Source organism: Grammomys surdaster, unplaced genomic scaffold (genome assembly GCF_004785775.1).
Source record: "Grammomys surdaster isolate TR1022 unplaced genomic scaffold, NIH_TR_1.0 150, whole genome shotgun sequence".
NCBI classification, from domain to species: domain Eukaryota; kingdom Metazoa; phylum Chordata; class Mammalia; order Rodentia; family Muridae; genus Grammomys; species Grammomys surdaster.
In genome coordinates, this window is record NW_021604608.1 from 7,363,346 (window position 1) to 7,383,316 (window position 19,971).

The window sequence follows — 19,971 nt, forward strand, 5'->3', positions numbered from 1 at the left end:
GGGAGGGAGGGGGAGAGAGAGAGAGAGAGAGAGAGAGAGAGAGAGAGAGAGAGAGAGAGAGAGAGGGAGGAAGAGAGAGGGAGAGAAAGAGAAAGAGAAAGAGAGAATAAGAAAATTAGTTAGGGTGGTAATGCTGTAGCCAGAAACCAAATAATTACCTAGATGAGAAAGTCATGGGAGTGATGAAATGACAGTTCACTTTTAATTATAATTTTTTCTAGTAAACATCATAATTTAAAACAGCAACCATAAAGAGAAATCTAAACGACCTAAGAGATTCTATAAGAAACCTAATGGCTATGGAACGCTTTCAGAGCAGCACTACTACAAGCTGTAAGAAATCCCTCAAATATAAGCACAGGCTGAAACTACTCAGAATTACTAAGTAGATAAAATCTGGCCACAAAACAAAATGCCCAAAAAAACATTTGTTTTTCTACTAGAAGTCCAGCAGGCTAAGAACCTCTCTTGTACCACTTGAATATGCCTTTTGCCATTTTTGGAACTGGGGATGGGGTAGCGGTGAGGGATAGTACAAACCAAAGTGACATGTCTCAGAAAGCTCCTCTGTCTCTACAGGGAAGGAACCAGACATCCTCTGCAGACTGACAACAAGGGTTAGAACAAGTAGTCTCCTTCCCTGCAAACCTAACAGTACACCCCAAATCCCCTTTGTAGACACACAGTCTCGGGCCATTGATTTGCAGTCAGACTAACTGCAACTGAATCTATGACAAGCATTGTCACAAACACTACACAAGTCAATAATGAAATGTGGCTTCTCCATGGATAGAAAACTTGTGGTTCTTTCTCGAACCCAGTGAAGGCCTCCAGTCACAAGGTGATGTCCACATCTACATGTGGACGCTCTTCAGAAAACTCCAACTAAGAATCCGTGGAGCTGGGGATTACTGTGCTCTCTCACACATCACGACTTCACTTGCACTCCACAACTACTGCTTAGTTAGTTCTAGCTGCAATGGTGAAGGATGAGAAAAATGCCAGTTATGGCAATCCGCTGACCAGGTGTTAGGTACTCCCAGGAACCAGTCCTTCCCTTCCACAAATGATGAGATGATTCCAGAAAGTCACTAGCCCACCATCTCTTTGCCAGAAGAGCACAGGGAAAAGTAGAGGGCCAGTGTCCAAACCCACACCAGCCTGTTCAGGATGCTTGCTATCCTCTGCTCACTGCTTCAGATTATCGACCTCACTCCACCTTGGTGCTTGGTCCAGTTTCTAGCTTAGTAGGGGAAAAAGGACTGAAGAACCACAGAGCAAGACAAAGCCAGCCATAAAAACAAGTCAAAGCAGGTACATTTTTAATAGATCTGCTAGGGGTAGGGGTAGAGAGCACGGATGGGGACAGGGAAGCAAATGCAGATACACAGAAATGCCACAGTGAGGGTCCTCAGATAGCTCAGAGGGTACAAGCTCTTGCAGCAGAGTTACGAACCTGAGTCTGATCTCTAGGACCCACACAGTAGAACTGTCCCCCGCAGAATGTCCCCTAACCTCCACAGGCATGCCATGGGCATGGGTGCACACACAAGTGATAGCTTTTTTGAAGCAAAAATAAAACCGATTTTTGTATGTGTTAATGTAAAACATTAACTACGAAGTTAAAATAAAAGCTGAAAAATTACAGCATGCTGGCCTTGGTGCTACATTAGAGACATACTTAAGAACATGGCTCTCACAGTCTAGCAGAACAGAACTGCTCTGAATTTCAAATGTCTAGAGATGGAAAGATGGTAAAGACGCACTACCAGGATGGCTCGAAGTCTCAACAAAAGGCAGTTTGGTGTGAGCAAGCAGAAAATAAAGCTTACCATGCTAGGTTTCTAGCCAACAAACCTTGAGAGTAAGCATGCTCAGATGTGCCCGGCATTACTCCACTGCCACCATCAAGAGTGACTGTACTGAAACCTGCTAGAATAAGGTAACCACCAGCTTTTCACACCCACCTTGGGGCTGGCTGGATGGCTTATCGGTTAGATCACTAGCTGTTCTACCAAAGGACTTGGGTCCAGTTCCCAGAAAAAAAGCGGTAGCTCACAGCCATCACTAAGTCTGAAAGGACCAGACCCACACACAGTGCACATGCCTTCCATACACATAAAAAAAGGCTCTAAACAAAAACCCTACTTCTTCTAACCTTCCTTGTTATTTGCTCTTTCATGCTCACTTCTTGTAATTTCAGAGTGGAAAACTAGACTGGGGAGATGGGTACAGTGGGAGACCTGTAATCTCTGTGGCAAAGAGTACTGTCATGTTAGACTAGCTGAGATTACAGAGCCAAGTCGACAAAACCGCCAGCAATGCTAGCTCCACCTGGTCCACCAGGAACGAGGGCAGAGCCTGGGCATCGTTCAAAACTACTATGAGTACCACAATCCTAGAAGCATGCACCTGACCGAGGACTGGCACTGGATAACACATGTCAATACCACCAAGCCGTGCACAGTCGGCATGACTGAACACTGATGATCTGGCCAGTGACCTTTAGTTCCACTTTGTCCAAACTCAGGAGAAAGGTCATCTGCCCTGGGCTATGTGTGCCACTCAGTTATGATCTGAAATTCTGAGACCCTGCAACAACCTCCACTACTGACTTCTTTCTTTCCTCCCACAGCGCTATTTTCTCTACTGCCTGCAACCTTGCCTGCTGGATAAAACCTGCTACTCACGTACAATCAGTACTCTACCAAAACGTATCTGTCATCACATGACAACTGTGGGTAACTTGGGTTTTGGAGGCTTCCCCAGTCTCCTCTCCATCAACTACAAAGTTACCAGGAGTAGATCTATGTACTGAAGACACTGCTACAGCAGCCAGCCCTTTGTGAAATCTTTTTTTACAGGAAGGAAATAGAATTCCTGTACAAAGGCCCTGTGAGATGCAGGCGCACCAGTCTAAAGTTTAGTGAGTTCCTTCAATGGCAGCTCCTTGCAGGTATAGAAAGATAGAGGAAAAAAAAATATATAAACTTATTTCAAGTTCAAAATTTCACTAGAAATGAATGATTAAACACAGGAACTAAGCTATATAAAACACACAAATATAAAGTTTTAAGAATCTTATTTTGACCAAGTAAGCTTCAGTATGTTTTTGTACAGATCATACATTAAAAAAGCACACTAAATAAAAGTAACTGTTTTCTCACTATCAAGAATCAGCTTTAAAAAGTTCTGAAAGTAACTGACTACACGAAAATAAACAAGTTTCCCTTTTTGAGAATGTGGTTACTAACTCTGGTCAATTGTCCCCTGGATTAAATACCAGGTTCTTTGTTAAGACACTGAACAGTGATATCCAAATACCTCAAGTATCTTCTAGCTCCATCTCTTGGGAACAGTTGTACAATCTCAACTGACATGCAGCTAACATTAAGCATTAACTTCTGTTCACTAACAGTCTCAGTCATCCCCTAAAACAGCCACATCTTAATTCATTCTGCTCCTCTATTCGGATTTAATTAAATCAAAATTTCTTCTTTAAAATGTCCAATGATTTCTGCAAGCATAAGCCCACTCTCACATGCTGGACTTCATAGAGATCAGATGATCAATTTGTGCATTTTTAGAAAAATATGAGTTCCCTCCTGGATATTAAAATGACTATTTGGCTAAAAATACCTCGTGAAGATCATACATACTCATGGGTAGTCTACATCTGACTCATTTGGCTACCTGCCTGTTGCCTCTACTTCAAACCTAAATTAGCTGGTTAGCTAAAATTTAAATCCAAAGCAGTTCTAATTCACAACCTTCACCACAGTAGTCTGTTTTGTGATAGGCACTTGTTAAAATGTTTTACTTTTTGTTTTTGCCTACTAGAATTTTAAGAAAAATGGGTAATTATGAAATCTGTTAAGCCAGTAGCAAAACAGTGTAGCAATTTGAAACTGGAAGCTTTCAAAATTACACATGACTAATTGCTTAATCCAACAACCTCGATTAAGGTTAACTCAAGAAATATAAAAAGTGTCCACATAAAGATCCATAAGTCCATGACATTATTCATAGAAATCTAAATATTTTTAACTAGCAAATATATAAGTACAATTATGTAACAAGTAATGAATACAAACACTGATACATACATTTAAATCTTACAAGAAGCCAGATATAAACTGGCCTAATTCCTCTTATGATCCTGTTAAAAGGCAAAACTAAAAACAGAAAAATGCAATGGTTGATGAGAACAAAGGTTACAGACACACAGTAATTTCAAGGGGCAATGAAAAAATGCTGGTAATATAATTATTACTGTGTATCTGCCTAACTTTACCAAACTATATACCTAAGACAAATTCTTATATGTAAATTATACTTCAATAAAGCAGACCTTTAAACACCGTGTTAGCTAGACTACTACTAATCATCTAGGAATGTAAAAACCATTAAACCTCCACAAGGGAGACTAGGTGAAAACAAGTGGCTGACCCCAATGGTTCATGCTGACTTACTCTCTGCTTCCTGGCTTTACTCCTGTGCCTTTAAGACTTGTCTATTTGAAGGTAAACAATCAATGCAACTTACAATAAATAGTGTAGAAGAAACAAAAGTATTTTTAACTTGACAATTAAAAGAGCCTTAACACATGTAATAACATATGTTTGAAATCCAGATCCTGCCCCAACTTTATCTCTTGCTAACATATCATAGAGAACTGCAGCTAATTTCCTTATATGTCTCTGAAAATGTCCAGAACCAGACTTCCAAATGAAGACTGTTATTTCCAATATTGGATTGATTTCTAGACAGATTCCCATGACTGAGACTGAATAACTGGTCACATTTAGTAACAATACAAGAGGCATCATAACTTCTTTTTTGATTCTCTATTCTACAAGGTCTAAGAACTTGATGCAAGGCAGCCTGCCCTGTCCCATCAGAGGTATAGTTAAGCAATGGTGGGTTGTTATGTCCAATACAGCTTCCCAGTCACCATTGTCAAAAAGACATTGTTATTAATGTTTTAAAGATGTTTGCCAACAAATTTTGATAAGCGTGACGTAAAGAAGCAAAGCAAAGGTGCCTGCCATACCAGCCACGTTTAAACCCATGTTGATGCTATTACCAATGGAATAAAATCAGAAAAAGAGTGAAGCTGTGTAACCACTTGCAAAGGACAACTTAGCTTTTTATTCTATTTATTTTATTTTACTCATGCTATTTATTGTTTAGTTGCTTGTTTTTTCTAAAGAGAGACAATATGAGGTACGGAGTTGGATAGTCGAGAGATGGGGAAGATGTGGGAGGAGAGGGAGGATAAACCATAATCAGAATATAATATATGGAAAAACATTTCTAATAAAAGATAAGTTCTTGAACTTGGCATCTATAGTTCTTTGGACAAGTTTTTAACCTTCCTGGATAGTACCAGTCTACCTTTAGAGATAAGCCTCACACCATGCCTGAGGTTTATTTGAACAATGGTATAAACAGTCAGTAACGTAAGCATAAAGACCTGAGTCTGGAAAAACCACATAAACACGGTGCCACTGTGGTACTCATCTGTAGCCCTAGCCACGAAAGAGTAGAGAAGATGGACCCGCGAATGGATAGCCACAGCTCACTGACAGCCAGTCTAGCAGTCTAGGCAATCAGTGGGCTGCAAGCTCAGTGGGAGACCCCGTCTCAAAACAGTAGGTGAGAGTAACAGGAAGATACCGGACACTGGCTTTGGCCAATGCATTCGTAATTTTTCTTTCTCCCTCCCCCCTAACAAAAAAAAAAAAAACCCACCAAAGCTAAAAAGCTGTATACCACGTGTTCTTGTATTTCGAACTTCTTGACCAAGTTCAATCTACTCTAAGTCTGGTATATAAATCTGGTGGAGTATATCCTAGTTTCAATCCACAATATTCCACCTCCAATGCCTACAATCTGTTAATTATAAACAATGAGTCTACAACAATCTAAAGAGGAAAAAAACTCAACACATAGTAATTTAAAAACAAAGTGTAGGACACTTGCCAAGCACTCAGGTTTAAGTTCAACTTATCTATGTAACAATGAGAAGGCAATCAAGGAACACTTTTGCTGAGTTCAAATGGCCTGAGACAATTCAAAGTAAAATTCAAGTTTCCATAACTTGAAATACTTGTCTTAGTGGTGGCAAGGCTAAATACTTACCCTTGTGTAATGACTGCCTGTGAAGCATTGTATTCATAGGTCTTAAAAATGCACGTTTTTGTGGGAGATCAGTAAAAAAAATTCTGGTGACTGACTCCCTCTCCAAGTCCTCTAATACATATTATATTCAAAACATAATCAGTGTGTAAACAAGTATCTACCAAGCTAGTCAATTTTAAATTTCATATGGATTAAGTTTGATTTTACACTAGTGAGATGCATCATCAGTCAAATATCTCCCAACAAACCCAGCAATCTAAGATCAATCCCCAACACCCAATGGTAGAACAACAGGAGCAACAAAAATTAACAAGCAATGAGCTCATCAGCCAGAATCAAAAGGGAATTCTAATCAGCTTCTCTATGAACTCTATGAGTCAGTCCTAGAATTCTAGGGTTGTTAGGTATACTTGAGTACTTTTCATAGCTTCTGAGTAGGTTCTGCTAGAAATGCTGGATTAAAAGTCTCTAATAATCTGGTTCTAATTTTCTCTTAAGATGCAGTTAAACAAGACAGAAACAATTGTAGATAACTTTCTTTCTCTTATTGACAATGCCAATGAGCTAGTTTTGTTTTCCCCTCATCTCTGATGTGGTTTCTAGATATCCTGAACCACTAGGCACCATGTAATAAGAGTAAGAGGTGCACTAAAAGCATTCAAATCACCTGAAACTGACACATCAATAGATCACAACTATACAGTTCCCTTTCATATTTTAAAAAAAAAAAAATGAGGCAGAGATAGGAAAATCAGTGATTTCTGAGGCTAATCTAGTCTACAGTGAACAGCAAGCAGGTCACTCAGGACTTTATAGTGAAGACCCTGTCTTAAAACAAAGCAAAATAACAAGAGAAAGGCACGTCTAAATTTACTAACAGTAGTAAGTGAAGGCAGTACTTCTGACTGGCTACATCAACCATCTCATTTTAGTTCCAGAAGGAACTAAAGTCAGTTTGTCTACTGCCTGTTAATAGGAAGCTCAACTTTTCATTTCAACACATTATACAAATTACACTATAAAAGCTTCCAACATTCAATATTTAGGAAAACTAATTGTGATCCAGAATATTGTTCCCTCCTATCCAATACAAATAAACATGTGCTAGGGGGCTAGAGTGCTTAAACTGTTCATCTGCGTACAATAAGACCTGACACAACGTACTTAATAAGGTAATAAACTATCAGCCTTATGAAATGAGCTTTAAGAATGAGGACAAAGCCATTCTTCCATTATTCTGTCTCTGGGGATCCAATTTCAAAAAATATTACACACTTTATCCCATTAGATTACATACTGATTAACCTAAGAAAGTGCTACATTATGCTCTTTAAAACCCAGGTTTAATGGCTTCTGTATCTAAGGAGTACTCCTTTTTAAAAACGCTAAATATGTAGTAACAGTATAATTACAATGAAAAAAGAAAAATCCCAATACTCGGGAAAAGCAGCCACTCACTATAGACTCTTGGAATAAAAGATACGAAAGGACTTGGGCCAAGATTAGTATAAATAGACTTTATTGAAGTCAGTGCCTCTGTATGGAGACAGAAGATTGTGTCTACAGAAGCACAAGTTGTAACATTTCACAACTTCTAAAAGGAATGTCAACAATTACAACGATCATGCATACCATGGTCGATAATCACATTTTAGAAGCATTTTCAACCATTTCTAAAGAAATGCTTATAACATTGTTATATATAGAACTACTTTCAATAAACTGCAAAACATTGATCGACTTTTCCAGTATGAGCTACAGTGTCAACACAAAAGGGAGGCATAAATGTTTAATTTATGAAATCAGAATGGAATATTTACTGTAAAGAAAAATTAAAAAGCTTTCAAATAAAGGCCATTATTGAACCAACATGAAGAGCACAACTTGAACTTGACTTCATTCATCTTTTAAAGCTGTCCTCTGAATAACTTCAGTCCTAAGCATTGAATTCAGTACTGTGAATATTCCTTGGATTGAAGTTTGGCAATAATGCGGTCCAACTGTCTCTTTGCTTCACACTGTGGGAAATTGCTCATGTCATAATATTGAGGGGCAATTTTCACCAACCTGTCCAGAATGGGGGGGAAAGTTATGAAATCAAGATTTAAGTACTAGAGTTGCTAATAATTACACTGCTGCTGAATGAAGGCAAATGTTCAAATACCAATCAATGATAAAAGATTTAAAACCATATCTTTACAAACACCAGTTTAAGAAATATCAGCTTAGCAAAAATACTTATCATCTGTTGAATTTATCAAGTCTGAAAAAGGTAGCAAGATTTAATTTTTCTAATACTTTAATTACATTAATATGAAGACACAAAGCTATTGAGTGTTTCATTCACCCACACTTCAACCTGTATTTTAAAGGTTATGGTTTTGATAGTCAAATAACTTCATCTCATCAGTATTAAGAACTGTAGCATTAAGAACTATTATAAATATAAACTGTATCTCTTATAAACTATACATTTTTCCCTCGGCAAAACATAAGTAAAATGGTAACGTGCTAAACAACTGAAGTGTCAAAAGCCATAAATCAGTGATAGATGGAAGCCGCGAAATACTAAGTGACACAACCACTTTCCAGTTCACTCTTGGCTGACATTCCCATAAAGTATAAAAATGGTGGTGGTAAAGAAATCACAAGGCTACCATTTTGCTAAAAATTGAACAGCCAGTCTTAATTACAATTTTTAGAAGCTAATATGCTAGGGAATAATTTGATGTCCTTTTATCTTTATGTAGGTCAAAAAACACACCCCAACATTTAATAAATAATTAAGGACAAATAAAATACTTAAAAAAAAACCTAAAACAAATACCTGCCAACAGAGACTACAAAATGGCACCAAGAAACTCCTGATGGCACTCAACTCCCTGCCCACACTAACATTCCCACTGTCCTCTCACCAGAACACTGACTTAAAAACAAAAGGGAAAAAAAAATACTATGTTGCTAATCCTAAATCTAAAGACAAGAATATACACACCTAGCTGAGAAGTTGAAGCTATACCATGAGCAAGGATATGTCTACCAGGCATATTCTATAAACATAACAAAATACTAAAACCAAAATTGAAAACAGTGTGCTTTCTTACCATTCAGGCTTGATATCTGTACATGTCCGGATGTAATTTTTTGTTGTCAGCACAAACTCATTATAAAGCACCCATTCAGGCTTGTGATCAAGCACCGTAGAGGGATGCAACTGGACCACCTGGTTATCTTTCACAGTTAAGTAATGCCCCGTTCGTTCTAAATGTGCCACCTGAAACAAAAACAATCAGTGCTCCCAATGACATACTTACAAAACAGTGTGAGGATATTCATATGAAAACTTTAAAAATATTCTTGAGTTTGTTTTACTGTGTGTGCATACATGCTCATGTGTTTTGCTTGCCTATTTGCATACCACATGTGTGGCTGCCTGAGGAGGTCAGAAGAAATGTTGGATCCCTTTAGAACTGGAGTTACAGTTGGTTTTTAGATTTTATATGGGTGCTAGGAATTGAACCCAGGTCCTCTGGATGAGTAGTCTTAACCACTGAGTGGTCTCCCCAGCCCTAATTCCTATCTCAGGCATGTCTCTTCAGCACCACACACTAGCTACAAAGTAGACAAAGATTACCACACTCATAACTAAGGCGAAGAAAAGAAACCTAAGCACAAATGCAGAAGCCTACAAAAAAAAGAATTCTTTCCTATTTTCTTGTCCTAATTATACACTTATATTCATAATATCTAACAACTAATAATACCTAACTAATAATGCAGGACAAGAATGTTTGCCATTCCCAACTCTATATAGTATGTGACTGAATAACAACAATTAGTAAATATTTATACCAAATATATACTAGGTGCCAAGTACCATTTCATTTGTTGGTATTTCCTAGAATAAGAGCTGAGATACTATAGTTCTTTAGTTTGCTTTCCTTCTTTTTGTTTCCTTTAAGATTTATGTATTTTATGTATATGAATTCATTGTCGTTCTCCTCAGACACACCAGAGGAGGGTATTGATCGGATCCTATTACAGATGGTTGCTGGGAATTGAACTCAGGACCTCTGGAAGAACAGCCAGTGCTCTTCACTGCACTGAGTCATCTCTCCAGCCCAGCCCATGATACTACAGTTCTTAAGCACAGCTTTATCAATCGTGTGTGTGTGTGTGTGTGTGTGTGTGTGTGTGTGTCAGAGAGAGAGAGAAAATTTAAGAAATACCAAAAAACTCTAATGATCACTATTTCTATGGGCTTATCAGGATGACCAAAATATCTGAGCCAATTTCCCTGTCCTAGCCCAAAGTCATTTTCATGTCTGAAGCCTACTTCCTTGTTCTAGCTTAAAATTTAGATTCCTGCCTGAAATTACCTGTTTGCTCTAGCCTAATGCCAGATTCCTGCCTGAAGCCCACTTCCTTGTCCTTGGCCAATGTTTATGTTTATTGTCGTGCTTGTTCCTTGACTATTTGCATCTACTGTATTGCTTGTTCCTCAACCTAGAACTGATCTTAATACTTACATGTAATTAAAATGGTATAAAAGCAAAAGGGTGGGGGGGTGTGGGATAGGGGTTTTCTAGGGAGAGGAAATGGGGAAAAGGGATAGCATCTGAAATGTAAATAAATAAAATATCCAATAAAAAAAGATTGGAAAAAGAAAAAAAAGTAACAAGAATAGAAAAGATCAACACATTATATAAACTGTGAAGCACACCTTTATGAAGTTTTAGTCACATCTCATCTGGTCGATAAGAGTAATAAAGGCATGTCAAAGAATAAAAAAAAAGAAATACCTAGAAAAAGCTAGTACATACTAGTATATATTAAAATATAATTAAGAAAAATGCATCTATGCCTGATTGTATTGTAAATAAGCATTGTTCCTAGCCATAGAACTACAGACACCTGCAATCCCAGCACTTGACATGACAAAAGAACCATTCAAGTTTAAGGCCACCCTTTTGTGGGACTCATTCACAAAAACCATCAATCCACTTTTTTCTGATACTTTAATTCAAAGACAGATACTTCACAGGATCTCCTTTGATTTTAGTTTATGGAACCAAATGCATCCAGATTCTTTCTAGCTATTGAACGCAAATGGCTTTAAGGCCAATATAACTGGTTTAAGAAACATTCAAACACAGAATAAACAAGCATGAGACAGACTATTTTAAAAAATAAATTTAACTCAAGCAATGTAGTTTGAACTACTAGAAGAGTTTTCAAACATTATTTTGATTTACGTGGCTCTTAAATTTTCAGTAGCTACAGAAGTAGCTTAGCAGTTAAGACTACTTTCTCCTCTTCCAAGAGACTCAGGTTCAATTCCCAGCATCCACATGGTGATTTACAACTCCAACTTCAGAGTATCTGAAACCTCTACTTGCACCCAGGTATGCAAGTTATCCAGACAAAATACCTACACATAATAAAATGAAGAGTATTTATCTGCTTTTTATTACTATTCCAATGACCCCTAATACATACATTTAAACTAAGTAACTTATAAGGAAAAATTCAGAATGGTTTAAACCAAAGGACACTTGGATTTTACATGTCCAAAGTTAGTTATAAATACCAGTAAGCACTGTGTAGAAACACAAAAGACATGTAGTCATTTAATGTGGAGGCATGGAGGCTGGAGAGTTGGCTCAAGAGTCTAAGAGAGCTAGCTGTTCTTCCAGTGGGCAGTGCACACAGTGTACACACACACACTCAGGCAAAACAGTCACATATAAAATAATAAATGGGGAAACGCTTAAAGAGGAAAATAAACTGTACACTTATGACAGCTTCACTGGTGGCCTTATACACTTTAAACTAAGACCAAGATTTTGAGAAACTTTAATAGATTTATCAAAACTCAAGGGCTAACACTTATATCTGTACCTGGAATAGTCAAAGTACTCATTTGTTACAACAAAGATTCCAGTTACAAAAATCATGTACTTCTAAAATTATATCCACACAAACAAAACTTCTAACTTAGCTAATTAAGGCACTAACTTGTTACTCATTAGACATCATTCTGCATTAGTCATTCAAAGAAACTAGACATAACAGTAAGAATCAACATTTTATTCAACTCTTCAGCTCAAACCAAAAGCAAATACTACCTGGTCACTTAACTACTTACCTGCATAAAATACCCAGTAACCAAAGCTTTTCTTATATTAATATAATAGTCCCTGCTTGTGAAATCAGTACTTCGACGGGGCAAATTAAATCTGTCCATAATTCTTGATAGCTGCTGGCGTACATTGTCTGCAGACATCAGGGACCGGTAGTTAATGAAGTTGTCATAACACCACTGAACAGATTCATGATCTAGAAAGTAGGAGGGAAGGAAAAAGAGGGACCATGAATCATCCACACAGTAGAAAATTTTGAAAGGCAACTTTTTATAAAAGAAAAAGAATAGGCTACGGGGCTGGAAAGATGGCTAAGTGGTTAACAGTGTATACTGCTTTCTCAGAGAACCAGAGGTTGGTTCCTAGCACCTCTGCTGCGCGGCTCACGTTGGGGCACCTGCAGCTCCAGGTCCAGGGGGACCTGAAGCCTCTGGTCTCCTCAGGCACTCATATTACCCACAGACAAACAGACAGAAACAAAGGCTCACAAACAACACAAAATCTGTATAAACTAAACAACTAAGAGAGAACATTTATATACATCTCTAAATAGTTACCGACATTTCTTAAAGAAAACAAGCAATAAACCTTATTCAAATGAATTCAAAGAAACAGTATGGAGGTTTCTGGCTAACTGGTAGTAAAACAATGATTTTGAATCAATGGTTCTTAGCAAATTGAATTATTTACCTATTTACAGCCACCTGGCTGTTTCCAACAAAGGATTTATTAGACACTGGTAGATTCAGAGAACTTGGTAAAATGCCAGATTTTGCTCATTTTCAAAGAAATCACAGCCTTAGCTGAAGAAAATCAAATACAACATTAATGAAGTGAACTTCAAACAAGTAGCATGATGCTCTCTAACTGTGCCTAAACTAGTCCTCTACACCGTGATGCTAAATTCTGACTGCAACAACACCTGCCTCGGCAATTTACAAGCAAGATTTTATTGTCATCTGTGTCTTCCAAGGCCTATGAATAAGCATGCCAAGTATTAATAATTTTTACTACATATATTATCAAAATGGTATTCTCTAATGATTTCTTGAAAAACTTTCAAACCAGTATTATTCAACTCAGAGCTCAAAATGTATCAAAGGAAATAATCCTTTTGGAGTAGCCTATTTTTAATGACAGTCACACAAGGAAACTGCATCATTTGCTTCACAGATCTTTTGATACTGATAAAATTGAGAGGGTAGCAAAATTGAAGTGTAATTAAAAAAAAAAAGAAAGCATTAAAAACTAGAACCAGGTGGATCTTCCTCAGCTGCTCTATTATCTGTAGTACTTGTATTAGTATCTATTATCCAAGTACAATTTGTACTTGGTGCTGGGATTCAAACAACTGAAATGTTCATCAAGTCTTAAACAGACTTGTAAGTAGACAGGCTTATCATTTTACAGACTATACCGCCATTTTTGAATTAAGAATAAGAAGGACTATGAAATACATCTTCCAAATAAATATGACCAAAAGTTGGGCAATGAAGATCTCTAAACTAAGATGTTGATTTACATACCTAATCAAGAGTGCAGCTTTTTAAAGTTTCCCAATTTTTAAAACTCAAGTATCAAAGACTAATAAGAGCTTGCCAGCTGGGCAGCAGTGGCGCACGCCTTTAATCTCAGCACTTGGGAGGCAAGAGGCAGGTGGATTTCTGAGTTTGAGGCCAGCCTAATCTGCAAAGTGAGTTCCAGGACAGCCAGGGCTACACAGAGAAATCCTGTCTCGAAAAGCCAAAAAAAAAAAAAAAAAAAAAAGCTTGCCATGGTTAAACACACCTGTTGTCCTAGCTACTCAGAAAAAGTATCACCCAAGTTTAATGTCTGCTTGGATGGATAAATCAACTAACTAGCCAAATGACCAATCAAATGACAATGTTAGTTAAGATAACTACATATCACCTGATGGCTCTACCATATTTCTAAATTGATAAAAAAAATAACTAAATTGGATAGAGAAAAATCTAAACAAATGTTTGCTCTTCACTCCTTACAATGCCAAGAGCTACTCTCAATATTCAAAAGCAAGTCACTTATAGCTTAGAATGAGGCCTCTCTACATATAAAGGTTTTAAAAATAACTTAAAATTTTTAATTGTAAACATTGTACAAATATTAAGACGTCATTTTATTAACATGACATCTTAGCTTCCCCATATTTCAAGATCTCAGATTCAATAAACAAAATGTGAAATTCAAATAATGGTATGGTGATATGAAATTTTTATTTTTAAAAACTGCATTTTATGTTTTGTTTTTTTAATTCTGTGTGTGGGAGCAGGTAAGTTACCGGCCTAAGTCTTCAGATCTTCCTGGAACTAGAGTAACAGTTGCTGTAATCATCCAGTATAGGTGATAGGAACTGAACTCAGGTCCTCAGGAAGAACAGAAAGGGGTCCCTAATCACTGAGCCATCTCTCCAGCCCCAAAAGTTTGTATTTTAAAAGATAGCAGTTAGTGAATAAGACTAACTGTTCTACTTTGAAATATATTTGCTGCCTCTAGTATAATACAAGGACACAGAGTAACAGGTCTAAAACCCACCAAGGCTTACCACCCCTTTCCTGGTAACTAGAAGCATTTAACTAAAAACCATGCCTCTAGGGAATTCATATTACTTTCTAATTAATTTTCCACCTCTGGCTCCTGTTGCTAATACAATAGGCAGAGTAGACACCTTTGGGTATCCATCGTTTAATATTTTCACCAAATACCTACCCAAAAGTCAAAATACATATAAAAACACTACTAGTATATTTGAATTTCATAACTGCCTTGATATAAAATTAGAAAAATTTAATAATTAAGTGGGCAACTAATGGCTTTTAATTTTAAAGGTAAGAAACAATGCAAGTGAAAGTTTACAGACCACTTGCAGTATGACTGAGAACAGAACTCAAACCTATTGCTTGTTCGTTAGTTTTATTATAAAAATGCTAGTGAAGATTATATAAGTATTATAAAATTACTGAAAATATATGACAAAATTAGAAATAAAACATGAAGCATACCACAATTTTTCTATGTTGGCAGTAAATTTATACACTTATTTATATCACTGTATTTTTCAAGTTTTCTGTAATTGTTCCTCTTTCCCTTGATTATAAACCTAAACAATTCTGGCAGAGATTAGCAATTCTATTTTAAATGCTAGTCAGGAGTTTTTCTAATGAACCTTGTCACAGATTATAAATGAAATTGAGATGGAAAAACATTTTCTATGTTACAAGTGACATTTAGACAAAAGAGTACCTTCAATCTAATTTTACTTACTTTGTTTAAAAGCGTGGTAGACATTCAGCAGTGTCAGATGATCTCCATCTATGTGGGCAAATCTCATCTTGGCCTCATCTGCAGCTTTCTTGGCCTCCGTGGGGCGAACAAAACACTGTGGGACTAAACAAGGTTGGTATGGGCCCAACACAAACGCCCATATCGATGAGTCACGCATTCACAGATAGAGGAACAAGGCCTAGCTAGGTCAGTTCACAGAGCATAGGGCAGGGCAGGATGGCCTCCAACTGCATCTTGGACTGTTTACTACCTTGATTTGGTACATCACCTAACCACATCTGTAAGACAAGAGGGTTTCAAAGCTACAGAGTACCTGATTATTTTAACTAGATCTAAAAGTAGGCATCAAAACAGCTATTCTGAAGGCCATCAAATTACTAGAAAGCTCAACTTATTTCAAAAACCAGTGCTGATAGCTCTACCAATAACCAGAAATATGGTATCAATTGCCTTTTAGTTAACTGTAATTTTCAAAAGGCCATCCATACAATCCACTGAATGGCTGTAGTTAGGAAGCTGTACTTGCCCACTGAGTAACTAAAACAACCAGTCGACTGCCATATTTCTATCAAAATTGTTTTCCTAAATCTGTGGCTAATACCAACTGGTGGGTATCACTATTAGCACCGGTAAGTAAAAGCATATGTAAACATTAAAAAAAAAAAAAAAAGATTCAAGAAATCTTGGGTTTGATGATAGCAGTAGTGGTGGAAGGTTAAACCGCCTTAGAATTAAGAAAATTCCAGAAGGCTGGGATATTCAGTCTAATGTTGCAGCATTTTAATAATAATAAAAAAATCAGTTAATAAAGCCCCAAGTTTAAAAAATTTTGAATCAAACCCTCAATAGAAAAGTAAATCCAATATTAAAGAATTGACAATTAGTCTGAAACAGTCATCAAAATATTGAACTACAGTAGTTGTTTAGAGCCTCAAGATTAATTCAAACTTTTAAGTTCTTATAAAGTATGCACTACATTTTTTTTGAAATACAACCTTCCTTAATTCACTTTAGCAATTCCATAGTTTTAAAAAGCAATATCAAAATAAATACTTAACAAGCTTGGGACTTTTCAATATATTTTGAAGCTCTTATAACCTTACCAGTAAAAATCATGATCAGTTCAGATAGAAAATAATGGGAATAATCAACAATGAGATCAAACATAGCATCAAATTACTCTTTCCCGTATAGTTTTCCCCTTAAAGATGCCAAAGAAGCCAAATAAAAGATGTTAAAGCAATCACAGTAAGCATTGTAGGTCTTGCTTAATGTAACTGAAGCAAGGTAACTCATAAAAGTACGGAACCATCTCACAGCTCTAAACATTAACATGAGAGCCCATAGGCCTCTGGTTTTCAACCCAGAACCTCAAACTAATGAGAAAAGGGAAAGGAAAAAAAGAGGGAAAAAAAGCTTCACGAGCTCTAACTGCTTTGTGTCCTGACTTCTCCTTCACTGCAATTTTAACATGGTTCACAAATGGCTTGTTTAAAAAAAACACTGTATGTATGTTTATTCTCAATAGTGTCAAGACAACCACCAGTAAATCCTATGCTTTTCCTAATTCCTACTACACAGAAAACTAACATCTAGCTTGATGAGTTCAATCTCACCACAATGACCAACTGTAAAGGACTAATATTCTAAACACAACAACAGTACTGTTTACTATGTCTAAAAACCTACAGGAAAAAAATCCTAGCAAATAACACAAGTACTATCTAATAATTCTTGCCCTTTTCTCTAAAAACTAAAGTCTTTGGGAAAAATACAACTGGGAGAATATAACAAACATATAAGCAAGGCAGACAACAACCTACCACCACCTCTGCAAATGAGACAATTTATTTAAAACATTGATACTGCCCTGCCCATCTGCTCTGAGTCTGATCAGTCATAACTCTGCAAGAAAACATTTAGCTACTTAAGTAAAAGTCACACCATTAGAATATACCATACATCTGAACTATGCCATAATTATATTTTTTTAGAAAACTTAATTCTTTAATTCCATAGATTTTTGAATTTATGGCAATAAGTAATCAAAACTGATAAACCACTCTGCAATTAAAAGTCAGTTCTCTCCAGTACTGAAACTAGTAGTATATGCAGTAATATGATTACTTTTAGCTGTTTTTTTGTTTTTTAAAAAAATCTTTGTTGCAGTATTTCTTCTCTTTTCTGGAAATCTAATTTCCAAGGTAGATTAGAGTTTTATTGTCACTAAGAAAGAACACTATTTTCTCAATGTAACACTTAATGTTTAAAAATTATCAAGTTTATAAAAAAGATTTCTTTAAACAGGTGTTTTTCTGCCATTCTAAAAGAATATCAAAATCAGATTTTGGCTTTAAGTCCCAAATTATACATTACTACTTCTATATGACACTAAATCAGAAACTCATGTTTGTCACTGAATACACATACATGTAGAAAAGGTTCAATTTAAATGTAACACAGGCTCAGTGAATAGTATAAAGTACTTACAAAATTTGTGTACTTTCAATAAACCTTTAAAATAGGACTGATGGATCTAAAGAAAAAAAATGCAGTTGCAATTGCATTTATTCTTATTGCAATCTCTCTCTGTACTCAATAGAGCCAATGATTTACTCTATTTTGTGCACAAAAACTTTACTTTTGTAAAAATTTTTGTAAAGCTAATTTTTATAAGATATTTAGGAAACAAACTAACTTCCTTAAATCCATCTGTAAAATCTATTACCGTATTGAGTAGTAGTAATGATGATGATAATAATAATGATAATGATAATAATAATACAGTAACCAACAGAAGGGAAGTCCACCCAAACTGAAGAGCTGGGTTTTTGGTCCCTCTCCCTCTATTACCTGACAACATAGCAGTAATAGATAGGACCTCATTAGAACAGTTGTAGTCACAACTTGCAATAACCATTTTAGCGAGCTGTGGATCTAAAGGAAACTCCGCCATCATGGATCCCAATTCAGTCAGATCTCCATCATCATTTAAAGCAGCCAAATAATTCAAAAGTTCTAAGGCTCTCATCAGAGTTTCAGGAGCTAAGGGGAAAAGGCAATCTATTAGACGAGTTGTCTTAAGTAAGCGAAAATATGACAAAGTGCAAACTATTCTAAGCAATTTCATTTTTCATTCATTACTGGACCCAGTTCAGAACTCAAATCATCATCAAATTCAATAATACAGATAGAGGACACAATACTACACTAAAATGACTTTCAAGCCAGGCATTGTGGGAAATACCTATAACTCCCACATTTAGAAGCTAGGATCAATTCAATGATATCTTTAGTATGACTAAAGCCAGCAGACAATTATTTTTCCATGAAAAATTAAAAGTATAAAATTAGAAGAAATAGAAGTATAAAAAAATAATTTTTTAAAAAAGTTCTTTTTTAAATTATTTATTTATTTATTTTATGTGTATGAATACACCATTGCTCTCTTCAGACACACCAGAAGTGGGCGTCAGATCCCATTACAGATGGTTGTAAGCTACCATGTGGTTGCTGGGAATTGAACTCAGGACCTCTGGGAGAGCAGAACCACTTTCTAGGCCCCAAAATATAACTTTTATATTTGCTTGCCCTAACAATAATTAAATTCCCAGAATTTAACTTTCTCTCATTAATTAACTGCCACAATTTTAAAGTTTTACTACTACTCCATAAAATCAATCTTAATGCATAATGGAAGCAAAAGATAAAATGTACTTAATACATATATACTTTATAGAATTTAAAGAAAAACATCTTCAATGAACAGAGCTGATAAAAGATGATGTTTTAAGTCATACCTGGTGGGTCCATAAAATCAAAATGTACCAAGTCATCAATACCAAGCTTCTTCAGTTGTAATACAACTGATCCTAAATTAGAACGTAGAATCTCAGGATAGGTATTATCCTAATAAAAATAAAAGCACATGTTATGGTAATAATACCCTCTGTCCTTCCCCCATTAATCTTTGCTTTGGCATTTCAAAGCTTGTACATATATCTCACAGGGGAAAAAAACACTTGGGATTATCCTAAAACAAACAAACAAACAAACAAACAAACACCTTTCCCCCCCCAACTATTTCTGTAATATTTAAGTTTTAGAGATAGCCACCTCAACTTGAAATCAAACATAAATCAGATGTATCAATATGCTATATCATAACTGATCTGGGGCAAAGGTAAGGCACTTAAGGCTCTAAAACAGCGGTTCTCAGTCTTCTTAATGCTACGGCCCTTTAATAGAGTGCCTCATGTTATGAGAACCCCCCAACCATTCAAGTTATTTTCACTGCTACTTCATAACTGTAATTTTGCTACTGCTGTGAATTGTAATGTAAACAGCCATGTTTTTTGATGCCTTAGAACACCCAAAGGGA

At 36.2% G+C, this 19,971-nt stretch overlaps 1 protein-coding gene across 1 annotated transcript in view; it reads right to left on the reverse strand.

The window, feature by feature from the left end:
* Window positions 1-7,641: 7,641 nt before the first annotated feature.
* The window catches only part of Dhx15 (DEAH-box helicase 15), a 39,841-nt gene continuing 27,511 nt past the window's right edge, over window positions 7,642-19,971 (reverse strand). Inside the window, exons 9-14 of the mRNA XM_028765234.1 lie at window positions 19,391-19,499; window positions 18,444-18,635; window positions 15,570-15,692; window positions 12,293-12,483; window positions 9,249-9,418; window positions 7,642-8,211 (exon numbers count right to left, since the gene is read on the reverse strand). Coding sequence (XP_028621067.1) covers window positions 8,094-8,211; window positions 9,249-9,418; window positions 12,293-12,483; window positions 15,570-15,692; window positions 18,444-18,635; window positions 19,391-19,499 — 903 coding nt within the window. The 3' untranslated portion in view covers window positions 7,642-8,093. The remainder of the gene's footprint in view (window positions 8,212-9,248; window positions 9,419-12,292; window positions 12,484-15,569; window positions 15,693-18,443; window positions 18,636-19,390; window positions 19,500-19,971) is intronic.